Source organism: Trichoplusia ni, chromosome 1 (assembly GCF_003590095.1).
Source record: "Trichoplusia ni isolate ovarian cell line Hi5 chromosome 1, tn1, whole genome shotgun sequence".
Taxonomy (NCBI): Eukaryota; Metazoa; Arthropoda; class Insecta; order Lepidoptera; family Noctuidae; genus Trichoplusia; species Trichoplusia ni.
Window position 1 is genome coordinate 973179 of NC_039478.1, and position 23615 is coordinate 996793.

General features: G+C 33.2%; 1 protein-coding gene across 3 annotated transcripts in view; it reads right to left on the reverse strand.

Annotated features, from left to right (window-relative positions):
* Positions 1–19753, reverse strand: part of LOC113500879 (forkhead box protein L2-like) — a 42681-nt gene extending 22928 nt beyond the window's left edge. For 2 of the 3 annotated variants that reach the window (XM_026881913.1, XM_026881833.1), the window contains exons 1-3: positions 18791–19753; positions 14805–14980; positions 4120–4231 (exon numbers count right to left, since the gene is read on the reverse strand). In XM_026881913.1, the coding sequence (XP_026737714.1) occupies positions 4120–4231; positions 14805–14980; position 18791 (289 nt within the window). In that variant the 5' untranslated portion in view covers positions 18792–19753. Of the gene's footprint in view, positions 1–4119; positions 4232–14804; positions 14981–18786 lie in introns of all 3 variants that reach the window. The other variant, XM_026881992.1, reaches the window with a different exon arrangement.
* Positions 19754–23615: the final 3862 nt, after the last annotated feature.

Genomic DNA, 23615 nt, shown 5'->3' on the forward strand with positions numbered 1-23615 from the left:
TACTTCGTAGAATAATTTCTATAGACGGATTTTCCAGCTAGTCCCACGGCAGTATTTTGTTTTAATTTTAACTGCGTATTGGTAAAATCATGGAATGCAATTTGCACAAGTATTATTATATTCGTAAAACAGTCTTTATACACAAATTGATAAGGATCAAGAAAATATTTTCTGTACCGTGAATGTTTTTAACTTGCGAGATGTTTTGACATTTTTAGATTTGGCGACGAATACTCTAAAATATATAGCAAAAGATGGTTTAGCTGTAGATTTAGCTAATAAGAGTGCAAAATTGAATTGTTGTCTATATTTTGATATAGATTATTATTAGATATTTTGGTAAGCAACGACGTTACACATGCAGCTTAGCTAGATCTTAGGACCGCCCCTTAGAAAGTACTCAGAGACACTTACAACCTACAAAAATGATATAAAACCTCAAATAAGTAGCTATAAATGAACTGAATCTAACTTGACAGTTTAGTAATACGAGCATAACCCGTAGCAAGACTCCGCTTTGCTTGCACACATTCAACTGTCCACGTGATATGTACCTACATAACGACGCGAGCATACTAGGTTGAAACACAATGATCTCATAGAATATAGCAAGGAGCAGAACGGTGTGATTATAATGTAAACATATTTTGTACCTACTTACATATCATAAACATGACTACTTAAGCATGACGTGGAATTATGTAACTTAGTACGAAGCATATGATTGGAAACCAAGAAACTGAATTGTTGTAGGTTATAACGGCTGCATACCTAGTTATACATCATAGATCTTTGTTTCGAGTATTATTATTTCGTAAGCTTTCACAGAATTTTAGAATCTTCAATGCTCTTCATAACACAACCAACATCAGAATAGTTCGAAAAATTTCGGCACCTCAAGTTATGCACCCATTTGTTTAATACCGGTAAATACATTATGTTTTGTTAAACTGAAACGAACTGGTAACTTAAATGATTCGGGAAACTGTCAAATAAACAAAACATAACTTAAAAGTCGTATTATTGGTCTAAACTAGTCCAGTCTTGAGGACAACATATTCCTGATTAGCAAATTTATAAGTCCTATAGCCTAAATTATCCATGCTCTTACTTACACTAAAAGTTACCTAATTCATGTTACATGAGGCCTAAATCTCAAAGAGTACCTTACTCATGAGGTTCTTCTTCGTGTAAAAACTACTAATTAATAATAACAATTTATATAAAGATGCCAATGTCGATATCATCGTTGCTATTGCAAACCGTATTTCCTGTCTCACATTTGTCCATACCTGCAGAAAAAGATTTAAATGCTTAAACAGAAAACCCATAGTGAATATCTGACGTTATTATTAGTTAGAAAGAACCGTTAACTGGTTAAAGCTGAACTTGATACCTCTGATTAGTCAGATATAACGTAGGTATCCCTGTAACTGTCATGTGCATTTTTATAGAAACTTTCGTAAGGATGACTCATACTTAAGAGATACGGTTTGTATCTTGCAAGTGTGTATGCGACTTGTACTTTTAATATGTACTTTTATTTATTATATAGATTTTTGAATTTTCATTACGTATTTAATTTAATTTATATATTAAGTGTCTTTAAAGACAAACCCTTGAATACCATGACGAGGAAAGTACCATATACCGGAATTTTTATACCTTACTCAAAATAATATCCCGTATAAAAGCTGTATACTAAGTTAAATTAACGTTTCAAATTGTAATTTTTGCTTTGAGGCCTGTGTGAACCTGCAGGGAACTATTTTTGTACTATTGACGATGCTTCCATAACTATAATACTATCTAGTTGTAGTTAACATTTTGCTAACAACAATTTTTAGTATGGTTTGGCTTGAACAGCATGACACTATCAGATTTTCAGAATTTACTGTTTAATATAAATTAAGTAGAAGTTTTAGGAAGCACGAGTAGACTGAAGATCTATATATCTGATGGATTCTTTTTATATAACGATTTCGTATTTAAAATTCTCAATTGAAGGAACCGGGATAAAAAACTAAAACCTTGTCAAGTATAAAAACTAATCTTAAAAGGTAGGCCTGCAAATTTAAATAATAGCTATATATCCAACTACCTAAGCAGTTCTAGTCTGTTTAATTAAAAATAAGTATAATTTTCTTTTAATTCTGCCTCCTACAAATCATGAGTAAAAACCATTAAGTTCGACATTGCCAAACATTTCCCGTAGACCCAAGCCATTTTCTAAACAATACCTGCAGCAACAGGCGGGTGACTTCTGACGCAAGTCGACTTTAATTCCAAACTTCAAGGATCCCTGTTAGCTCCCTGAAAATAGCTCGAGTTTTTAGTGCGGAGAGCTGCGCCGACCGGACGGCATTAATGACTTAGCAATTTACTCCTCAAATCAAATCCTACTGCGTCGTACGTTATTTCAGTGCAAGGCGATTAAATCTATCAATGAATTTCCGGCAGCGGGCGCTTGACACTTTTAATATCGCCAATCAACCCGAGACCGTTCTGAATGAACAATACTGGTTAGGTCGTAAATTAAATATTCCTAAGTTCGTACCAACACAACAAACGTTTGATATGGTACGACGTTAAGTCACAGTCGGTAAGTTGAAACGCAAAGTGGTGCTTACAGCAACAATAAGAGCATTATGTAAAAACGAACGAAACATGATAGTTAGGTACTATTTGACATTGGTCCCTATACACCAAAAATTCAGTAACAATGTCTTTGTAAAGTTACTGTTTTAATGAGAGAACTTGTATTAATAGCGAAAGTAGTAATACCTCTAATAAGTTTACTGATGATGAGTACTTGCCCTTGCCAACTAATTAAAATATGATATGCGATTCATTAAGCGACGCAAGGATAGATATCGGGTGCGTAGCCGGAGGTGAGGTGTATCAAATGACTTCCCTTTGTTTAATAAATTGATCTCTGTAATTAACCCCAAAAACTTAATACGACTTGATAAGCTGTATTTGTATTGTTAATTATGGATAGAACAAAATACAATTGGTAAATATTTAAGACACATATTATTATTATTATGACCGGCTTCTAAAATTTTTAAGTCAATTAATTTACTTTTTCGAGCTGAGATTTTTTTTAGTTATAATTTATATCTTTTTATCTGTTAAGTGACTTTGTACTAACAGAGATTAGATATTCTTATAGTTATGTTCCTTTTACTTACTTAGTACCGTCAAACAAGCCAACTTTGCCAATCAAGGTATCTTTGCCCCAATTTATAAACAAATCGTCTTATCAATTCAATATCAATTTTAGTTTTATGGTAACATTTATAATCAACTTTCCACTCAAATAATAAATATTGCCATAAAACTAAAATTGTTTCTTATATTAGAGGATTTGCTTATAAATTGCTTTTGGGGCAAAGATACCTTGATTGGCAAAGTTGGCTCGTTTGACCGGTACCTACATTCCGCACTCCGTTTACAGCAATACAACATCTATACTAAAAATTGGTGACAAGTTTATTGGACTTTACAAACTTTTTATACGAAAACAATAGATTAATAGGGATTAAATTTTTGCCCATCAGCACCTAACAAAGGATTCGCATAGTACCGAATTCTACATGATTTAAACACACGCCACCAAACCACAATGAAAAAATTGATTCAACGTCACTGGACAGAAACGGACCGGAATGATTTTTAACAAAAAGGTATGACCAATAGTCATGTGAATAATATATATATGTGGGTACCTTAGGCCCAAAATTATCTACAGTATGTATCTCTAGAACATGAATATCTACAGTCCATTTCTATTTTATTGCCTGCTGGGTATAGAAAGAACATCAAATATTATATACAATTCTCGTGTGTGTACGGTGTACGTATTTGAAGTCCTTCAAAACGGCTCGACCGATGCTCATATTTTGAGTGCATATTTGGATAGGTCTGAGAATAGGACATCTATTTTTCACATTTTTTCTCTTGAATTAATTATGTAGTATGGCAAAACAACATTTTCTGGGACAACTACTCATTTCTAGTTACAAGCAACCTACGCTTACTTGATGCGTCGTATCAAAAGCATATTTGGAGATTCGAATCAGCCGCTTATTGAAAATGTTTCTTTTTTATACTAACCTGCATGGTGTAGGCTAACCGAGCAAAGATTCGATGAAGCGGCCAACGAATATGAAGGTTCGTCTTTGGGCTTCAGCAACTCATGTGTAGACACCGCATGAATCGACAGCTCCTGATAAAAATAAAATATTATTAGCATTACAGCGGTACAACAACTTCAGCATGAAATTAAATAGTGAAAAAAAAACATGTGTGTTCCCAATCCCCCAATTCCAAAAGTAAATAACTAATTTTGTTTTTTTTTTGTTTTTTTTTTTTAATAAATCGGCAAATATCATTCAGCATTTTTAAGGAATACCTAAGCAAAATCGATACCTCGTATTTTTTTTATTTAATATGTTATTTACTTTTCATTAATCTATTAAAATTATTTAAAAGAATGGAACCACTAAGCAAAGCGCACTATGGAAAACATCTGATTATAAAATGTTAGAAATTGACTAACTGACAAAAATATTGCGAAATTATATTTTTTTGTTTTTATTTTATTATGCAACCACAATTCAGTTCGTAGAGCTAAGCTTAGATATCTATAGAAACCAGTAATGTCAACGAACAAATTAGCGTCTATCGCATAAACACGTGCGTACTATATTTTTCTAATCTAAATATTAAATCGAATCCCGAAGAGATGGCCAATAAATATTCTACAATATCTATTTTTAAATACGTAGGATGCTTTCTCCGATCTTGAATGAACGAGTCGACCCTCCTCGTAATGTCTTTGCTTGTTACGTCGCGATGTAAGTCATGAGCGACAAGCGGGCTACATCAAAATATTCATCTTTGAATTCATTTCCAAAAACTTTTACATGTTTAAAGGATTTGTGTGAATGTCCATTACTTTATTAGACGTGGCATGTTACTGGAATGAAAAGATTTTATATGGTTTTTTTCCTTAAAATTAAATATGTAGCTAGAATTAATAGGTTTATTTAAAAATTTAAAACAGACAACACAATTTTACATACTTTAAAATTTAAGATACAAATTCAGACTTGTATCAAAAGACAAGTCATATTAATACAAAACTACGAGATACCGTTATGACAGTCAGGGCGTGGGGAATGCTTACCGCTCAGCGCCTGTATCATACACTGAGCCGTTAGCTTTTTGACAGTGTCAGCTATATCCGAGCTGATTTGTTCGCAACAGCTGCGTGAGCGCACCTATTAACCGCTGATACATGTTTGTCAGCCGGCTATTAGGGTGAAAGAGATAAAATTTCGGAATCATCTATATAAGAGCGAGATCGATTCATTTCTCCAATTCACGACCAATATTTATTTGCTGCATCGTGACACTCGAGAAAAATTCCTGTACCAAAAAATTAGAATTGGAATATAAATGCGAGATCTCTGTTGGCAGGTCATTTTTCTTGTTACTATATAAAGAAATATTGGTCAAGGAATAAAAAAAACTGCTCAACCAACAGCTACTATCTCATTTAGGTTAGCGAAGCATCAAACTAGGCACACAATAATGTCATTTAATGATGGAGCAAGCAGAAACATTTGTAAAGTGTGGTAAAAGTTTTACTACACCACAAAATTTATAGAACTCTAACATCGAGCACAATATCAGAATGACATTTATTGCGTGTTCACTGTTTTAAGAAAAAATATATTCTTGGCTGCATATCAACTAAAAATATGTCTTCAATGTTCATCAACATTGGTTTGTTAACATCAGAATGAAATAGCAAACGTATTTAACGTTGTTAACAGATTCCTTCATCACTACAAACATCCATATGATCATAATAAATGCGAAAATCTGTCCGTCTCAGTCTTAAGCTTTCACAGCTTAACGCGCTGAACTAATTTGGATGAAACTTGGTAAAAATTAATACGGGATCCAAAAAAACGGCGTATGCTACTTTTTATCATGAGTTCCTAATAACCTGGCGCGCTATGGCGCGGCCAAAAGCTCGTGATTGAAAAACGAGCATGAGGACTTTACAAGACTGGGTTATGGAGATAGGAATATAGAAAAAAATCAATGGCCTGTCTAATTAAAACAAAACATACAATCTTTACTTTATTACTCATTGATTTTGACATCTATGACACACGTAGATAGATACCTAGTTATGAAATTCTTTGGTTTTTTTTTATACCACTTAATTTAAAAAGTATCTACTAACTTCAACGATAGTGACAAAACGACACAGTGGATCGCAGGGTGTTAAACGAAAATAGCACTGTAATTAATGGGCGTTTTCAAGTCCACAAACTCAAAACGACTCGCTTTATGAGAATGCTACATCTAATCATAATACGATTAAATAATTATAACAGTTTCATTTAACGTATCATACAAAGTGTCACAGGCACTCGTACGTCAAAGCTATTGAATTTACGGAAAAACTGCAGATTTTGTTGCTACTGTCACTTTGTGCATATCAATATTTTCCTCGTAAAATGGTTCGGAAGGCTATCGTAATTTTTCAATTTGTCGGCCCGAGCAGCGAATATACGAAAAGAGCACCTCAAAATATATAATATAAAATCACTCAACTATCAAAACTCCCGGAAAACATTCCAGGTAAAACTACCAAAAAACTGGATTAATATACGCGCGTGGCAATGGTTTTTTACCAAATGAATACAAATAATTCGTCGAAACGTGTTCTCAAAAAAATGTCAACACACCCTTTGTTTCTGTGATGCGTTAACATAGACACTTAAAAATGCAGGTATATTGATGCAGAAAAATTTCTGCCATGTCCAAAGCATACACGTTCTAACCGAGACATGAAGTATCAGTTAGCGCCATAAGAATCTTTCATCTATATTCCAATTTTTGTAAGACCAAGCTTTACAAATCGTATAATAATATACAGTACCTTTACCTTTAGTCAAAGTTCACACTATTTTTTTAATCCTTATACCTAGTTTAAAACATGTACAAACTCAGTAGGTAGGTACTATTTAGATATTGATGTGTCTTAGAAAAATGTCTTCAAATTCGTACTATGAGAAGCGTGTTTTATGCCATTATTCCAAACCATTTTTTTATTAAATGCCACACATATATTTTTTTTTATCTCTAATGATCTCGTAGCATAGTCTATATGTTTTTATAATGCACAAAAAACCCAGACTCAGAACAAACATTTGTGGATCACACTGTAACTTTATTATTTTAAATGTACTTATTTAAAGTGTTTACCTACGAGTTACTGTAACTGCTTGTAAAATGAATGCAATGAAAAAATATTAATTCGCCCCGTTTTTTGTAAAATATTTCACTGCTCCTCCATGCTGAATACGTGGACAAAAATACTTTTAGTATTATATAATACGGACAATATTTACAAATCAAACAATTAATTCCTTTGATAAGCGTTCAATCTAACAATCTTTATAGTTATAGCATTAATTTTGATGAAACTTGTTTGCAGAATAACTTATGTAGGGATATTTATTATTTATCTTCCTTATACTTTTTAACACCTTAATACCTTTTGCATTTGATTTAGCAATCACAAATTGTCTAGAATAACTCCTTGAATTTATCTTTACACCAATGTAAATCAACCCCGATAAATTACCACTGAATTATATATAAATAAATTCACGTGTGAATAAAACATAACAACGTGCGATAAACCAAAATACTTGGTGAGCAAAGTCACACTACATTTGTGCAATACCTACACCTAAGGACATAGAGACATTGCAGAGCATGACAAACCTACGTCAAAGTTTTTGGTCAAGCAATCTACATAGTAACTAGCCATTTAGTTGGACATATCAACTTAAGATAATAGGCAGCATAAATACTACCAATAACAATGACATGTTCGAAAGAAAAACGCAAATAACAAACCTGTCTTATCACACGTGACACTGAATGTAATAAGTATACAGTTTATTTTCATACTGTCATAAGTGATCTCTACGCAAGTTGTTACATTCAATCCGTTAAAATATCTGCGTAGGAACCAGTCAAAAAAAACTAGAACTTTTGTTTCATCATAAATACCTCGACGAAAGGGCAGAGCTTTACATACGCCTTTAAAAAAACAAAAATTAAATACCGATAGATTTTATAAATTCCACTTTGCACAATAATAATATACACCATAATATTTCTTTATTAACATTCAATGTAAGTGTAGGTAACTTATACTTCTATATCAACATATCTGGGTAGATCACAGATTCTAATGAAAAAAGTTTGTGAATTCTTCGACCAAAAGAAAATCAAAATCACCTGGTTTTTCGCTTCTATTGAAGTAAGGTAACAATTAAAAGACTACTAAGACAATCTTATCATCATAATCTTTGGCATTTTAGCCCTTTTTTGTACGAATTTGAATACAACGACTGCGTTTCCTCGCCCTACAACAATGATATCAAAAGTGTTCAAAAATCAGTTCCAATATCCTAACCACAAAATGCTTCATAGGTTAAAAATGATGAATACCCAAGGAAACAAAATAAAAAAGAAAATGACAACGGACTAGGAACAAATTTTCATCGACGGCACAAAACAATAATCAACCTCTGACACGACAACCAAATTAAAAACCTTCAAGAACGGCGTTTGCTGCCCTGTCTAAGAATGTAATATATAATAGGCATTTGAATATTTTTCCAAAAAAATCCTTCTTTCACGACTCTCTTTTTAACTTTTCAAACAAAACTTCTGGCCCAAACAACACATTGTCTGAGGCAAACGATCTAACAAAAATCGTCATGTTTAAATTGGACATCAACATTATTATTTCTATAAATTAAAAACATCAAATTGAATAAAACATTAATGATAGTGTACGATATTTCGTATTTATGACAGGCTGACATAATTGTCAACACTTACATGATTTTCATTTTGAAAAAAAATAAAGTTGTTTACATTTAATCCAGCCAGAGCGTTTATAATAATTTTAATAAATTTTTAATTTTAATTTAATATATTATTTTTTTAATCTTTGTTTATTCTATTGAGTTTGCTTCAGTGTGTTTCCATTAAATCATTAAAATAGAAGGAAATTCTAAAAAAAGAACGCATCTAAACTTTTTTAATCCTGTTACTTTTTCATTAAAATAGAATATAGATTACTTAAAAATGTTACATCACTATCGTTTTATGGATGTGTATTTATCGTGTATGTTTATTAAGTTATTAAAGAACCTATTAGCGTTAAAATCAAAACATCATTTATGAACAGAACGAGTAGCAAATAAAAGTTTCGTATTAATGACTTTCTTAATTATTTATCGGCAAGGCCTGGCGAAAGCAAGTTTTAAGTGAAAGAGAAAAATAGGTATCTGAAAATGAAAACCGCGCCGTGGTATGTAGGTATTTTTTTTAAAATCCTTGTTAAACCTACGTATAAGTGTATATTCCAGGAATTCGGAAAGGCGGGCTGCGTCATCATTAAAAAAAATAGAAATATGTCTCAGCGCATGCACTATCTATTGATACTAATATTACAAAGATGTAGTGTTTGTTTGTTTGAACTTGCATATACCAGGCACAAGTGCTAAGGTTTGAAAAATTATTTAATTGTTAAATAGCCCATTTATTGAGAAAGGCTATCGTATAGGTACCATCATATGATTATTAGGAGCAGTATCTTATATAAATTGTTACAAAAACGGTTAGATGATTCGTGCACTCAAAAAACTTATATCTTCATAGCTAAGCGTAACAGCTACTCAATAATCAATTATTAAAACACAGCGTACCTACTAACTCGGAGATAGATCCTGCGAGTTTTAATAATAATAATATTTATATTTTAAAAATAATTATACCATATTTCCGACATAAATAAAATAAATAAATGCTGTCTTCAAATTCAAGTTGTGGTCACGTATATAAGCACACGAGTAGCATCTTCTAGTAAAAAAAATATAATTGCATTAAAGAAGTAAGATCGCTTGGGCTTTTATAAGTTTCCAGAATAGGGACGCAATTTTTGAAATTAAATCTATCTGTCAAAAGACATTCGATACAAGTAAAATAAAAAGGAGTAAAAATGCTACAAAGTTAATTGGCTCGTGAAATAGGCCCATTGTATGTTGTACACGACCGAATTAGCTGTATGGCTTAGCAATATTTCCGATAAGCTACTTTTTAGCTTTATCAGCTTATTTAGTTCTTTACATCCCTTATTTAAGATCGAATTTCGGTTGAAGGTGCGTTCCCAATGAAAGTTGACGCTCAAGTAAAATATACATATGTAAAAAAGTAGTGCAGGGCCACCCACGATCACTGAACAAAGCACTGAACATTCTGTTGCACGTGCAAGTTACTTGGACTAGCGTTGCGTTTTCTTACACAATGAGAATGCGACCAGTACTCGCTGCCTTTGGATTATTTAACTTCTGTACCGCATTTTTAGCCCCGGCTTTATGCTTGTAAACTCTATAAAATAACATATTTAAAAATCGTCTCTTTTTTGTAACAAAATTAAACACATGTAAAACTTAAGTCAAAGTTTTAAATAGTTATTTAATAATTTAGTAAGTATATTTTTATGAATGGAATACTTTTTATTATTTTCATTTTTACATCCATTTTCTCTCCTTCGTTAAACTTAGCTTCAAATCTTTTTTTTCCAAAAGTTATGTTTATTCTGTGGATTACTCACACCATTCTTAGCATAAGCCACTAGGTTGCCCAAGTTTCAAACCTGTCTTTAGTAATCAATCGATCTTCAACATCATCATTATCATCGGCCCATATTCGTGCACCGCTGGACATGGGCCTCCAAGATCTATCTTAGAAGTCACCAAACTATCGCGTCGTGTATATCCATAAAAGAGTATTCAGCGAGTGTTATATTAACACAAAGTCACATTTTCTTATGACGTGTGATTTATAATAAATATCAAACAACTAATTACTCCGGTATGGTTAAAGGCAATTCTTTTTTTCAGTCCATTTTCCTTCAAACTGTGTTATTATAATCTTAGTCCTGGTCACAGGGATATATTAATTAAAATACAGTAGCTCAGTGAAAGATAAACTCAAATATATGGGAATATACCTATTGCTTACTCCAGTAAAAAAATGATTACTGTCACAATAATTCTATACTATACCTTCACACGTAGGTTACTGTTTTGCTACCTCATGCAATTCAAGGTACCTATACTTGTGTACTCTAGCGAATACCACGTGATATTTAATTACTACTTTCAAGCATTTCTGGCTCAACATGACCTTGCACAATCATCATGCAGTTACAAATGTACGTTGCGATAGCCTAAGTTAGAAATTAACGTTTTATGTTGTATAGACCAAGATGCGATAGAATTTTATTACTTTAAAATATAATTAACACTTTCAGAGGCCTGAACAGATCAGTAAATTTCTTTGTGATCATTCTTTCAGTATGAAATCCACTGTCTTATCATTTCCATAGTTTAAGAGTGACCGCTTGTTAGCAAGTAGACATTGAACGGTGAACACGTTTTCAAGGAACCGCTGTTTCCGTTGTGTTAGCACAATATTTATAATAATGCCAGCTAAGCTGTACAGCGAACGATCTTCACCGTCATCATTATAACATTGACATCATTTATTTACTATTACGCTTTATTTGAATGGGGTCAGTTGCGACACAGACGTTTGAAATATTTTCACATTATTCTAAAGTTTCGAAGCTCTAGTTGGAATGTCCTCGTACATACTCAAAGAAATTTGGATACCGTATAGACATCTGCCTGGTAAGATGTTTTATTCCACCTTTTACTAGTACTGTTTGAAACGTTACGAGTTTATAAGTCACAACTGATTCATCAAGTACCTAGGTTAAAGGTATTTGTAAAGAGTAAACTAGGAACTACTTGATAAAAATATATTAAATAATGTATATTAACACCAAAGATTGGTGAAAAATACGACATAACAGCCATGGCTTACTGAAATTCTGACCAAAGGGCTGTAGCTCGCTATAGTCGGAACCAATTTTATTATAGGTTTTTTTTTAATCTGTATGGATGATATATTATGTATCATAACTTTCACACTAGCGTGTGGATTTGCAACGCGTAGTGTTTTCAGGAAAATTGGCCCGGCCATTTAAAAAAACAGACGCCTGATACGAAATAAAATTAGGGATTTATTTATTTTTATTTTATGTCTAAAAGGACAGTAAATTCTTATTTATGATTGTTTAATGAAATCCAAAAAGGAAAAATCCTTCATATTTAGAAAACTAAGAAGTTGGTAATAAAGGTTGACAAAGTCACAGGTAATTTGCAAGTAAGTACTAACATATATTTAATATGAGTCGAATCGAAAGAACTTTGGCCGGTGGCAAGAGTACACGGGCGCACTTTAAAAACGTAATACATTTCACATTTGTCACAGGGTCCGATCGAATTACAGCGGAGTCATTCGACGCGCCGCGTGCCGAAGCAGCTGAGTCGACGTCATCGCTCACCGGCCGCGCTTGCGCACCCAGTAAACATAAAGCCACTACTCAACTCATGAAATATGTTTCAAACACCTTACAATTATGAACAACTTCTTTCATCCACTTACAAAATGAGAATTATTCTAAGTATTTATTCAGTCTTAAGAAATTACACATTTTTTTGCTTGATGACAAATAAATGAATTATAGCACCTAAGACCTGTTAAAATTATTGGGAGCAACACGGCGTGTAACTACTAACCATAAAATATTCAAGTTGATGGGGGCGTGCTTCGAGCGAGAATTGAAAGTGGCTTTTACAAGGTTAAAAATAATATAATAATATTTACGTTTTGCCCTTACACTATGTTCAGTTTTTGTTTTTAATATCTGAATTTGAATCTGGTTAAATTCACAGAACACCTTTCGTAGCCTAAGTGGAACTTCATTTGTTTGAAATATTTAGTGGTGAGGGAATAATCCTCTCTTTGTGTAACAAAGGCTTTTCCAGTAATTTAATCTAACTGAATAACACCTGACCAAACGTATGGTTTTTTTTTGTTAGGTCCAATGCACTTTTTTGCTGCTAAAAGTTATCGATATATTGCGTACATTCGTTACTTTTAGCTTTTAGGAAGGTTTTTGTGAACGGAGAACGGATCATTTTCGTCACTAAAATCTGTAACTGATTATATATTTTCTTTGTAAAACCTTTGTCGTAACACTTAATGTTAGCATAAGAGCATGTATTAATCAACTTTTTCTATGGAATATATTTATATAGGTATGTATAATATATATATTTTTAAACTGTTTTCATTATAAGACCCATAAAAGTATTTTTTTATCCCCGCTCTGACGGGTGTCGAAATTTTCTCAATATTATGTATTTTTATAAGTACTATGTGGTACGATATACCTACCTACTGAATCTTATTGACAATCTGTTGTTCGGTTCGCGATGAACTTATGTCAGGGACGATTGATAATACTCTGCTCCGATCGTAATTAGGTACCTACTTTAATTTTCATAAAATTGTGCCACTAGACCTATCTGTTGTGATTCTGGTTCATAGAAATTCGCTCTGTTTCTAAAGTCCTAATTATGGAATTATTACGCAATACCGTTTTCAACCCTTAATAAAATTTAGGAAGTGATGAATGAGGTATGTCAAAGGGAATAACTACATTAAAGTACACTATCCGTGGTTATAAACAAACTCCATATATACAGATCTTAGTAATATTATCTGCTGAGGCAAATGATATCGGAGTTATATTAAAAAAAAATAGAAAAATCGGTTATTTTAATACAAAGATAATAAAGCAAGTAAGTCAAACAAACAAGGTCGGTGATGTAATGGATGGTGACGAAGACATCTTTGATAACACGAGTTCAGTGTTGCGATAGTGCGGAGCCTGGTGGCTAAACGTCATGACCAACACTGCTTATTATGAAAGTAATTATATTATTAAATAAATTAATTATGTGAGGACACATGATTTATTTACAAATCATCTGTGTCTCATTGTTTATTTATAACAATATAACAAATTAGCTCTGCAAACATTTAAATTATACTTGCTTATTTTATTGCCTTAACTTGATATTCATAAAATCCAACCAAATTCTTAAGTTCAATTCAAAAGTTTTGCAGGTTACGTGCCGTTTGTTTATATTTATGATTTTACATCATAATATATAAATAAATCGAGGTAAGTTAGTATGACTCAGAAAAAAGAACGAGTTCGTGTGAACTGGTAGAGGTAGAGGCGAGTCGAATGGCCACTTGCAGAGTGGAAACCCTACGCTCGGCCGGTACTACACCCTCAAATTATTCTTATTTTCGCGCCTTGCAACGCATTTCATCTTTTCAACGTTATGCTTTTGTTTTTATTGTTGACGTTTTTATGGTTTAAAGACGGATTTGTTTTGCCTCAGTTTATACGAATCGTATTAGTTTAAAAGTTCTTTTTCATATTTTTACTTGACACGTTGATAATGTTTCGTTCCGTGGCGCTAACCCTTAATGTTTTGTATGAACAAAACAGATTAGCAACGAACCTTTGACCTTTTCTTGTTTTCAATTCAATCAATAGATGAAATCAAGACGTCACAAGAGTGCTACTACATACGCCTACTTCTATCGTCATGTGTGGATAAACAACTGGTTCTTTTTATATCTTGATTCACCTACCTACAACTTTTCCAGTTGGTTCGCTAGGGAAAGTTCTAGGCGAATGATTCGTTTGTATCGGTTTAATGTCACCGGAGGTCCCTGAAACAAAGGTGTTGACTCACCGTGGGATGGACGTGTGGGTGCGGGTATAGTTGCATTCTGCGCGTGTCCAATGTGTAGCTGTTCGACGGCAGATCGTTCATGTCGAAGGTTGTTTCTGGATGCAGGCCTGGAGTCAGCCGCGAGACGTCGTCTTCGCAGCCTCCATCGAGGCCTGCCCCATCGGTACTTCGGGCCACTGCACAAAATAAATTATAATCCGTCAATCATTTTATAGTATTTCAATATTAACATACTTTATGTATCAATGGAGACCATACCACATTACCATACCACCATACCATACATTTACTAAATTACTGTAGACTTTGAAAAAAACAGCAGTCCGATTAAATACTATTTTAGATGTTGCAACTGCTGTTCCTATTTACCTATTATAAATTAAAATTAAATCGATTCATCGCAACGCATAAAACTAAATACCTTTCTTTTCACTAAAATACATGTTTAAATTCTATTTGTAAATAAACTAATGTTGCTGTGTGTAGTTGTTTTTACTTGTAGTAATTGTATCTGGGGGCAGAAAAGGTATTGGCGTTTTCAGTTTTACTACGCTCCTTAAGGCCGTGGCTACAGTGGATTATGATTCATAATAGGACTGGGAGAACGAATCGAGATCAATATGGTATAGCTTCATACGAATACATTTCTTTTCTAAGACAGCAATCAAATCATCAGTTGTCGTTGACAAAACGCGTAATGTAGCCACAGGCATTTTCGTAGCATTATTGAACATATGAAATATGGCTGATATATTTAATATTTTTATGGCTAATTGGACATAAACGAAAATTTTATTAATTTTGTTTTAATCGTTCATTTATTGCAGGTCGCTTCGTGATCTACTGTAGCCTCAGCTTAAGTTTTCACGCGCTACACTCTACGCGCAATTCCATAAAACAAATACTAGATTGAAAAAGGTTTTGTTTTCGTTAATAACTAATTAGATTATAATATGTAAAATTAAATTATATAGAAACACTTCAAAATGACATACCCACTACTTTTTTAATCGTTTTTAATCGTGTCCATTTTATAACATATAATTGTCAGTATTTTTACTGATAAACATCTTTGGTGTATTGGCTATTACTACAAGACTATTAGTCCCTATCCTATTAATAAATATTCATAATATTAAAACAAAATAAAACATGGTCTTTTATTTTACGACAAAAATATAAAAATCGAAAGTACAAAAGCTAAAAAGAACCAACGATTTCTTATATTCTCAAGGCAAATAATTTCAAAGAAATAGTTTTAAAAAAAAATACATTTAAACAAAAACATAAAATGCCGTTTTAAACTAAACTTCAGATTGCATGAAACATGTTACACCCATAACTGGGATGCAACTAAGCGAATAGGGATCGGCATCTTGTCGGATTATCAAAATGGTAGCCGTCACATTTTGCGACATCAGTGCCATGCTACAGTCCACCAATTTTGGAAAAGGCTGCGATTTTTTTGGACTTATTTTCGGTACTAGCCTTACGTGTTCCACTGCTGATTAACGGCTACCATACCGCACTACTTTTTTTAGCTAGTTCGACACGTCATGTCCTCAATGAATATGGCTGGACTCAATTTTTAATCCAATTTCAAATTAATCAATCTCGCAGCCATCAAGGTAAGTTTTTATTTTCCTTTATTTACTTAATGAATAATATTCCACCAAAATGTAATTATAATCCTATTATAGCCTACTTGATTAAACCTCTATTCAAAAGTATTTATTTCAAACGCGTGTTTATAACAGCAGTAGAGAAATGATTGTACACAGTAAAAATACTCGGTTTCCCATAATATTAGACTTCGAATTGCAAATCTCTCTCAGCATGTATAAACAAAAATATATTATCAGAGAGGTGGAATACTATTGAAGGAACTGTTTTGATATTTTTACTTTTAAAATATATCATAAAAGAATTACATGTTGTTACGTGGCCGGAACTGTAACAACCTAGTTAAAAGTTATATTTTCATCGTTTGCGGTGTAAAATGCTTGGAGGGTGAACCCGGGCGCACGCATCTTGTTAATTTTTGCTATTTTATTGACACCTCTCATAAAACAAAGACTTTTTTACTGCAAATGAATAGATTGTTCACCGGTAAGCGATGTGAATGAATTTTCGACTGTGCTTTAGACAAAAGTCCATGATTAAATACTGTTAGGTTTGAGATATCTTAAAATTAAAATTGATAATCAAAGTATCTTAAAATATCCTGAAAACTGCAACACCTTTTACTGAAATTTTAAGTATGATACAATTAACTGTAAAAAAACGAATCGACAATTAATTTTGGTTGATCAAGCTTTGTATCAGAAAAGGAACTTCACAAAATAATTTGCGTTGCATTAACTTTAAATAAATACGCTAACATTTAATACAAATATTAATTATAGAACGTTTGACGAGCTGTTTACGTATAGTAAATTATTTGCTTAAAATTTGTTTAATATTAATACCTTGATATAAAAAGCGCAACTGAAAATGTTATGACATAATGCTGATAATGAGGGTAACTCACTTTTGGATTAATGTAGCCTGCATTAATACTGTACCACTTAATACTGTGCTAAAACCTCTTTTGTAATGTTTTAATATAAATTATAGCAATTCTACTCACTCTGTTTTTAAATACTTAGTTTTTTTTTCGGTAGTGTCAGAAGAAGTCTAGTTTGCTTTAGGTATTAATTGATTTATCTTGAATATATTTTTAATTGTCATGCACAGTAACAGCATTTAATATGTAACCAGGCTCCATATAAACACGTTGTTTTTTATAGCATTGATAACAGACATTTTTCTTGGACAATCGATCAATGAATAAATCATCATATAAAATAAAGTATTTACAATATTTTCAGGGCCAGTTTTAATGCCTGAACATTACCGTACTATACCCACTGATAAGTGCAAAAAGTGGAATCAAGGAAATAATGCAGTTGGAATAATTAGCTAGCTACCTAAAAAATAAACTTCTAGTTAATAAAATCGGTATAAAACTAAACTACCTTAACCTATAAACGCTTTTTATGCAAGATCTGCAAATAATGTCAAAAATAATAACTGGATTTTTATATTTACCCATCGTTGGTAAACCATAATTATTGATAAAAGATAATCTTGTAGCTCATCATGTGAATGCTAATTCAGATTTCACTTATTAAATTAGTAGGTAACTAGAGAGAACAATACCACGACTTTTTTTTAATATATATCTTTTTTGTTTAGTACTGTCTGCGGATGGATAAAAAACAGAATTACCAGCTTAAGAAATTGATTATAGGCTGCGATTATAAGTACAAACTACCTGTGAATAGTATTACTCTTTATGCTTCAGACAGACGATCCCCTAGACGACTAAACCGATTTCGGAATGTTATTATGGTTATAGAACAGTGAATCTCTAGTGAGTCTATAAAGGTTCAAAGTATTTTATAGCATAAGGCAGCTTGTCCGAGATAGGAGTTTTATGTAGTCTTCTCTTTATGAGCGTAAGGAGCAAACGAATACTAAACGACATTAAATAAATAATCTAGGCTACAAAATACTATATCAAAATGTCAAGTGTTACAAATTAAAAAAAATTAGTAAATATCTCAGGAATAAAATAGATGTTGAAAAAACAACCATTGGTTTTTTAAACGTAGACTTGTAATTTTAATTTTAAGGTGCTTATAATTAAATTAAAATCTTAAATACAATGTAAAAGGAAAGGTTCATACAAACATTTGAAACAGTAATTATATGAAAAAGCAACATAATATTGACCAAATTATTGCCACACGCCACAGCAACCTTTTTTTCAATTTAAAATTAATAAAAGCACATAATTATATATAAAGCAACTGAACATAAACGAATAAGGAGAACTAAAAATAATTTGGAAAATTTAAAGAATATTTTTAATCATCTTTTTTGAATTTATAATATAATCTCTTACAAACATATCTTTCCAATTCTATTTATTACTCACCCACTTTTTCTAATTCAGGGCGAAGTAAATTATCCACCGCCGTCTTGAAATCCAAAGGCCTCTTTATAATGTTAAATCGGCAGCATTGCAAACATCCTTAATAAATCACTATAATAAGTTTATAAGAGTTTTTCGCTAAGTTTCACTTTTATTAACTTTTTCGTTTGTTGATAAACACTTGCGTGAGTCTTGAACTAAACCGATAACTTTGTACAAACAATAATAGTGAATATTATTGCGATTTATTTTTAAAATAACGTTATAGACGCGCTCTGGGCGGGCGGGCGCAGTTTCGCTTTCGGTCGACGGACGGTTGACGCAAGCGGAGCGCGATGCGAGTGACGCGCGCCGTGCCCGAGCAGCGGACTGAATCAAATGCTCTCACGAATCTCGCGGTTGAAACACATCAACGTAAAGCTCGACGCCCGCCGCCGTGTAGGCGTCCTCACACTTTACCATTTACCTGAATATGTGGTTGATTATTCAAAGTCCACTCACAAAACGCGCTTCATATAACTTTAAAAAATCTTCGCTTCTCTGCTCTCCGCGTGGTACTGATGGCACGCCGTGTCGCTACGCATATCAAATTTTGACGGTACATTAGTAACATAATTATTGAAAACTTGGCATTTTTCTTAATCAAGGAAAACGTAATCTTAGTAATATGAAATGGCAGCGAGTGGGGCTAAGCGCGGTCTCATTGGCGGAGCTGAGCCGCCCAACGCCAATAGCACGGGAAGGAGGAGCCGCATCGCAATCGCTTCGAAGTTCGGCGAGACACGACGCTAACCTCCCTAATTTACTTCTTTTTAGCGTAAAGGATTCGACGAAAATAGGCTTCCATTTAAGACGTAGCACGACTCGCGGCGCCCTCTCGGTCCCGACCGCCGTGCTGCGGCCCGACGTGCGTTTAGTTTACTTAACGTTCGGTAGCAAATTACTGGACAGTAACTTCAGTATTCAGTTTTTCATATCATCCTTGCGATACTTCAACTTAACGTACTGTTGAACGTTTATACAATTTTTATTAATCGCAATTTCTATTTAATTTGCCATTGTTATCTACCGAAATAGTTTATTAGGTTTCTATGTCAGAGTACATTTAATTTAGTTAAGTGAATTCACAATCACGAAAGCAAACAAAAGATATTAAATTCGTACGTAATTTTACTGAGACCATTACAAAGAGGTTGGTTTCAAGCAAGTACCAAACAAAGTGTTTGTGCTTTATGACTACTATTTGACGCAAAGCAATATTTTGTGTGCATAAACGTGGGTAGGTACTGAGAGATACCTTTACCTCATGACTAGTACTCAAAACGAACTCAAATTAATTAAGGATGAATTTCGGAGTTCTTATCAGGGTTATAACTGCTCTATCACCTTTTTGGTACTTCACACTTTCAAAAAAGCCGGTTGGTGGTTATCCCTATTTTAGCGTTTTCAAACTGAACGAGACAATAAGGGGTGAACATTTTATTGAAACGCTTGAAAGTGCTCGAGTCTGTTTTGCCGTAGTAATAACTTGTTGCATGGTGATAAATCTATCCATTTGGTAAATCTAGGCATTATTGGTTAGTTAGTTGGTTTTTAGGCGATATTAAGGATTTTTTTCTTGCGTCCGGTTTTACAAGCATTCAAATCATACTCAGCAAGTATAATATTCTCACTTATCCTACGCAGAGATCGTACTCATGACACGTCGCGTCCAGTGGTCATGGATGTAGTAAACTATCATGCCACTTGGCTAGCCTTGCAGTGATTTTTTGACCTAAGTTTATAATGATTCCCAAATCAAGGACACAAAATTACATGGAATCCCCACAAGCTTTCTTGTACAATTCTTCATTAGCGAGACAATGAGTAAATCATTAATATTAAAATAACATAGAGATATGTATCTTGTCAGTTTACAAATAACATGATTTTCAAACTTCTTTGAGTCAGGTGAAATGGAAAAATATGTTTAAAAAAACAAACTCTACAGCTATTTCAGGAAAACAAACAAGCAAAAATTATTAATGTTATTCGAAAATACTGGTTCTGGGAAAATGAAAATAAGGTAAATCGTCGATATTGTAGCTCAGTCAACAATATTGGGCATTATGCAAATATTACAATTTTGCAGATTGAAAATCTTTTCGCTTTATGAAGCCCAGCATTTACTCAACGTAAGAAAAAAACCATGTCAAACGGAAAGCCGAATTATGAAAAAGGAACCTTTAAAATGGGATAAATCATGGAATATTAACGTTGTTGCACACCAGAAAAATGAAGGGGAAGCTCAAATTGAAATAATACTGTTAGGTAAATGCTATTGCACGGTAATTGTAGTGGTTACAAATTCATGAATTAATTTTGGAGTACATTACTATCGTGATTAAGGCATGCCTTAAGGTGGCCGAGAGTCATGGCCATACAATAGCGATTGATCCGTATTTTTTTTAGGGGGTATTTGGCAATTTTTTTTCTTATAAGCCCACCAATAACACACCTATTCTTCGTACACCCACAGCATTCAAATATTGCTTAGTATGCAGTTCCCCATTAGTTCGGTTTTTCCTGAAATATTGTTTGAAGAATTTAGACAGTCCATTTTCTTCCTGCCTCCGAAGGATTAATTTTAATCTATTTGGCCACAGGCACGCTGATCATCACAGCCTTTTGTGTATTTTTGATAAACAACTGTAGATTATTTTAAGTTTATACATAAATTATTATTATTTTGTTATCTCTTTCGATGGCGCGGGTGAAACAGTCACCTTAGGAACATTAAAGCATCTTCCTATTTAAACCGTCGTAACTCTAATCTTGGGAAAACTTTTTTCATAGTCCATAGACATTGCCGATTTATTAACATTAAAAAACTATTTCACTCCGGGTGTACTTTACCGCCTCTACACATTTGTATAATTAGATCATCCTAAGATGATTAGCTGACTTCATACGTTTCTGTTTTGGCTATTTCATCATAATATCTACTCTAAACAATTATGTAGTATTCACACAGTGTCTTAGTTTTAAGCCACTTAATGAAAAAAACGTCTACCTACCAGACGTGTTTAAGTAGTATAGATCTATATTCAAAAGTATTTTAGAGACAACGCTGTTTTCTGTTTGAACCGATCGTAGAATTGCCATATAATTTATCAATACCCTGAAGTTCATTTTTTCCATTGTCCGCTGTCTATTTATCCTTCCACTGCAAAGTGCAATATCTCTTTGTCATGAGCCTTTTATATCTTCTCAAGTGCATGCCCTGGAAGATGCAACCATTTGCCTTACCTATTAACTTTTCATTTTCAATGTAGCACTGTTACTACTTTCAAACTTCTTCTGTTATTAAAAACCTTTTTTTAATCCAACAGCGTTCTTCCAACTCTCCATTTTCAACCACCAAAATATTCCGAACCATATTTAAATACTGATCTTGTTGCCAATTCATACATTTTCCTTTCATTCGCGGTAGAGGTATTAAATTAGTGACGAATATAGCCGTACCGATAGGTATATGATAGTAAACGCTGTTACTGTCTGGGTTGATTGATTCTTTCGTTCCCCCTCCCGGAGAGTATAGGGACACGGTCACGCACGCACGCATGGACGCATGGACGTAGGACGCAGGGTGAAGTGCGCAAGGACGCAATGCGCTCACTAGGACCCAGGACGAACACGAGGGCACTAGGCGTGCAGTTGCGGTCGGCCCATGTTTCACAAAATGAATTCACCATGACTGAATACTTTGATTGGTTAATTATTAATGTGACAAATGAACTTTGTCAAAATAATATTTTACACACACCAATTGTACACATGACTCAGCATTAATAGATAGATCTTTGTACGGTAATAGCCTACGAAAAGTAAAAGCTTTGAAGGATTTTGAAGAAGGCTTTGCATGCATAAATTCAATAGATTTGTCATTTTTTTAATTTTAAGCATCTATAGAACTATGAGAATAGAAAAAAATGAAATAGAAATTAACGTGTTCAAACCTGTGCTCACTACTCGATATTGAATGCAACACATGCGAGTACCTTTTCCAACGATATGTATGTCAGTCAATGTGTGGTAAAGTGGTTGAATGCTTACACACTCAACAGAGTTACTGGAAATTTAGTACAGAGTTGTGAAATTAATAGAATATTATCTACTATAGCTTTATATAGCTCTAATATTGTAAAAGGGTGAAACGTTATAAATTAAAACGGTCTGTGATTGGCCTAATCAAGTATTTTTTATTAAAAAGAGCTAAAGATTGTAACAGCTGATAATTAATATTTTTAGAGGGCACCTTCTATTATGTATGTGTTAGAGCTTTAAAAAATCAATAAAAATATAGAAATAAGGCTAGTGTTGACTCTCAACAGCTAGCTGAAATGAATGTGTTTTTTTTTTTCTTTTGTGTTGACTTTTTCGAAGTAAGTCTATTGTTTTGACAAAAATTATAATATGAACCAAAAATTTATTTACTCAATTCAACCATTTTAGGGGTAATGTAGGGTTATAGTGCTAGTATGTTTTAAGTTCATATTTGTATCCAATAAACTTTAGGTAATTCAAAATACACCAAACTGTCAATCAAATAATAAATACATTTGTGTAGAGACGAAAACGGTGGATTCATTTGCGTAAGTATCAAAATATCGTATTCAGAAATTTAATGTATCTACTACGTTGTCAGTACCTTCACATTAAATTTGCCGTTCGTGTGAGTTCGGTATTAACACAAGGCTGAATACGCGATGATGCCAGTAAGCATGCAACAGACTTAGAAAACGAGTAAGCCTCCTTTAATTTTGCTCACTGGACGACGGTGAGATGGACAA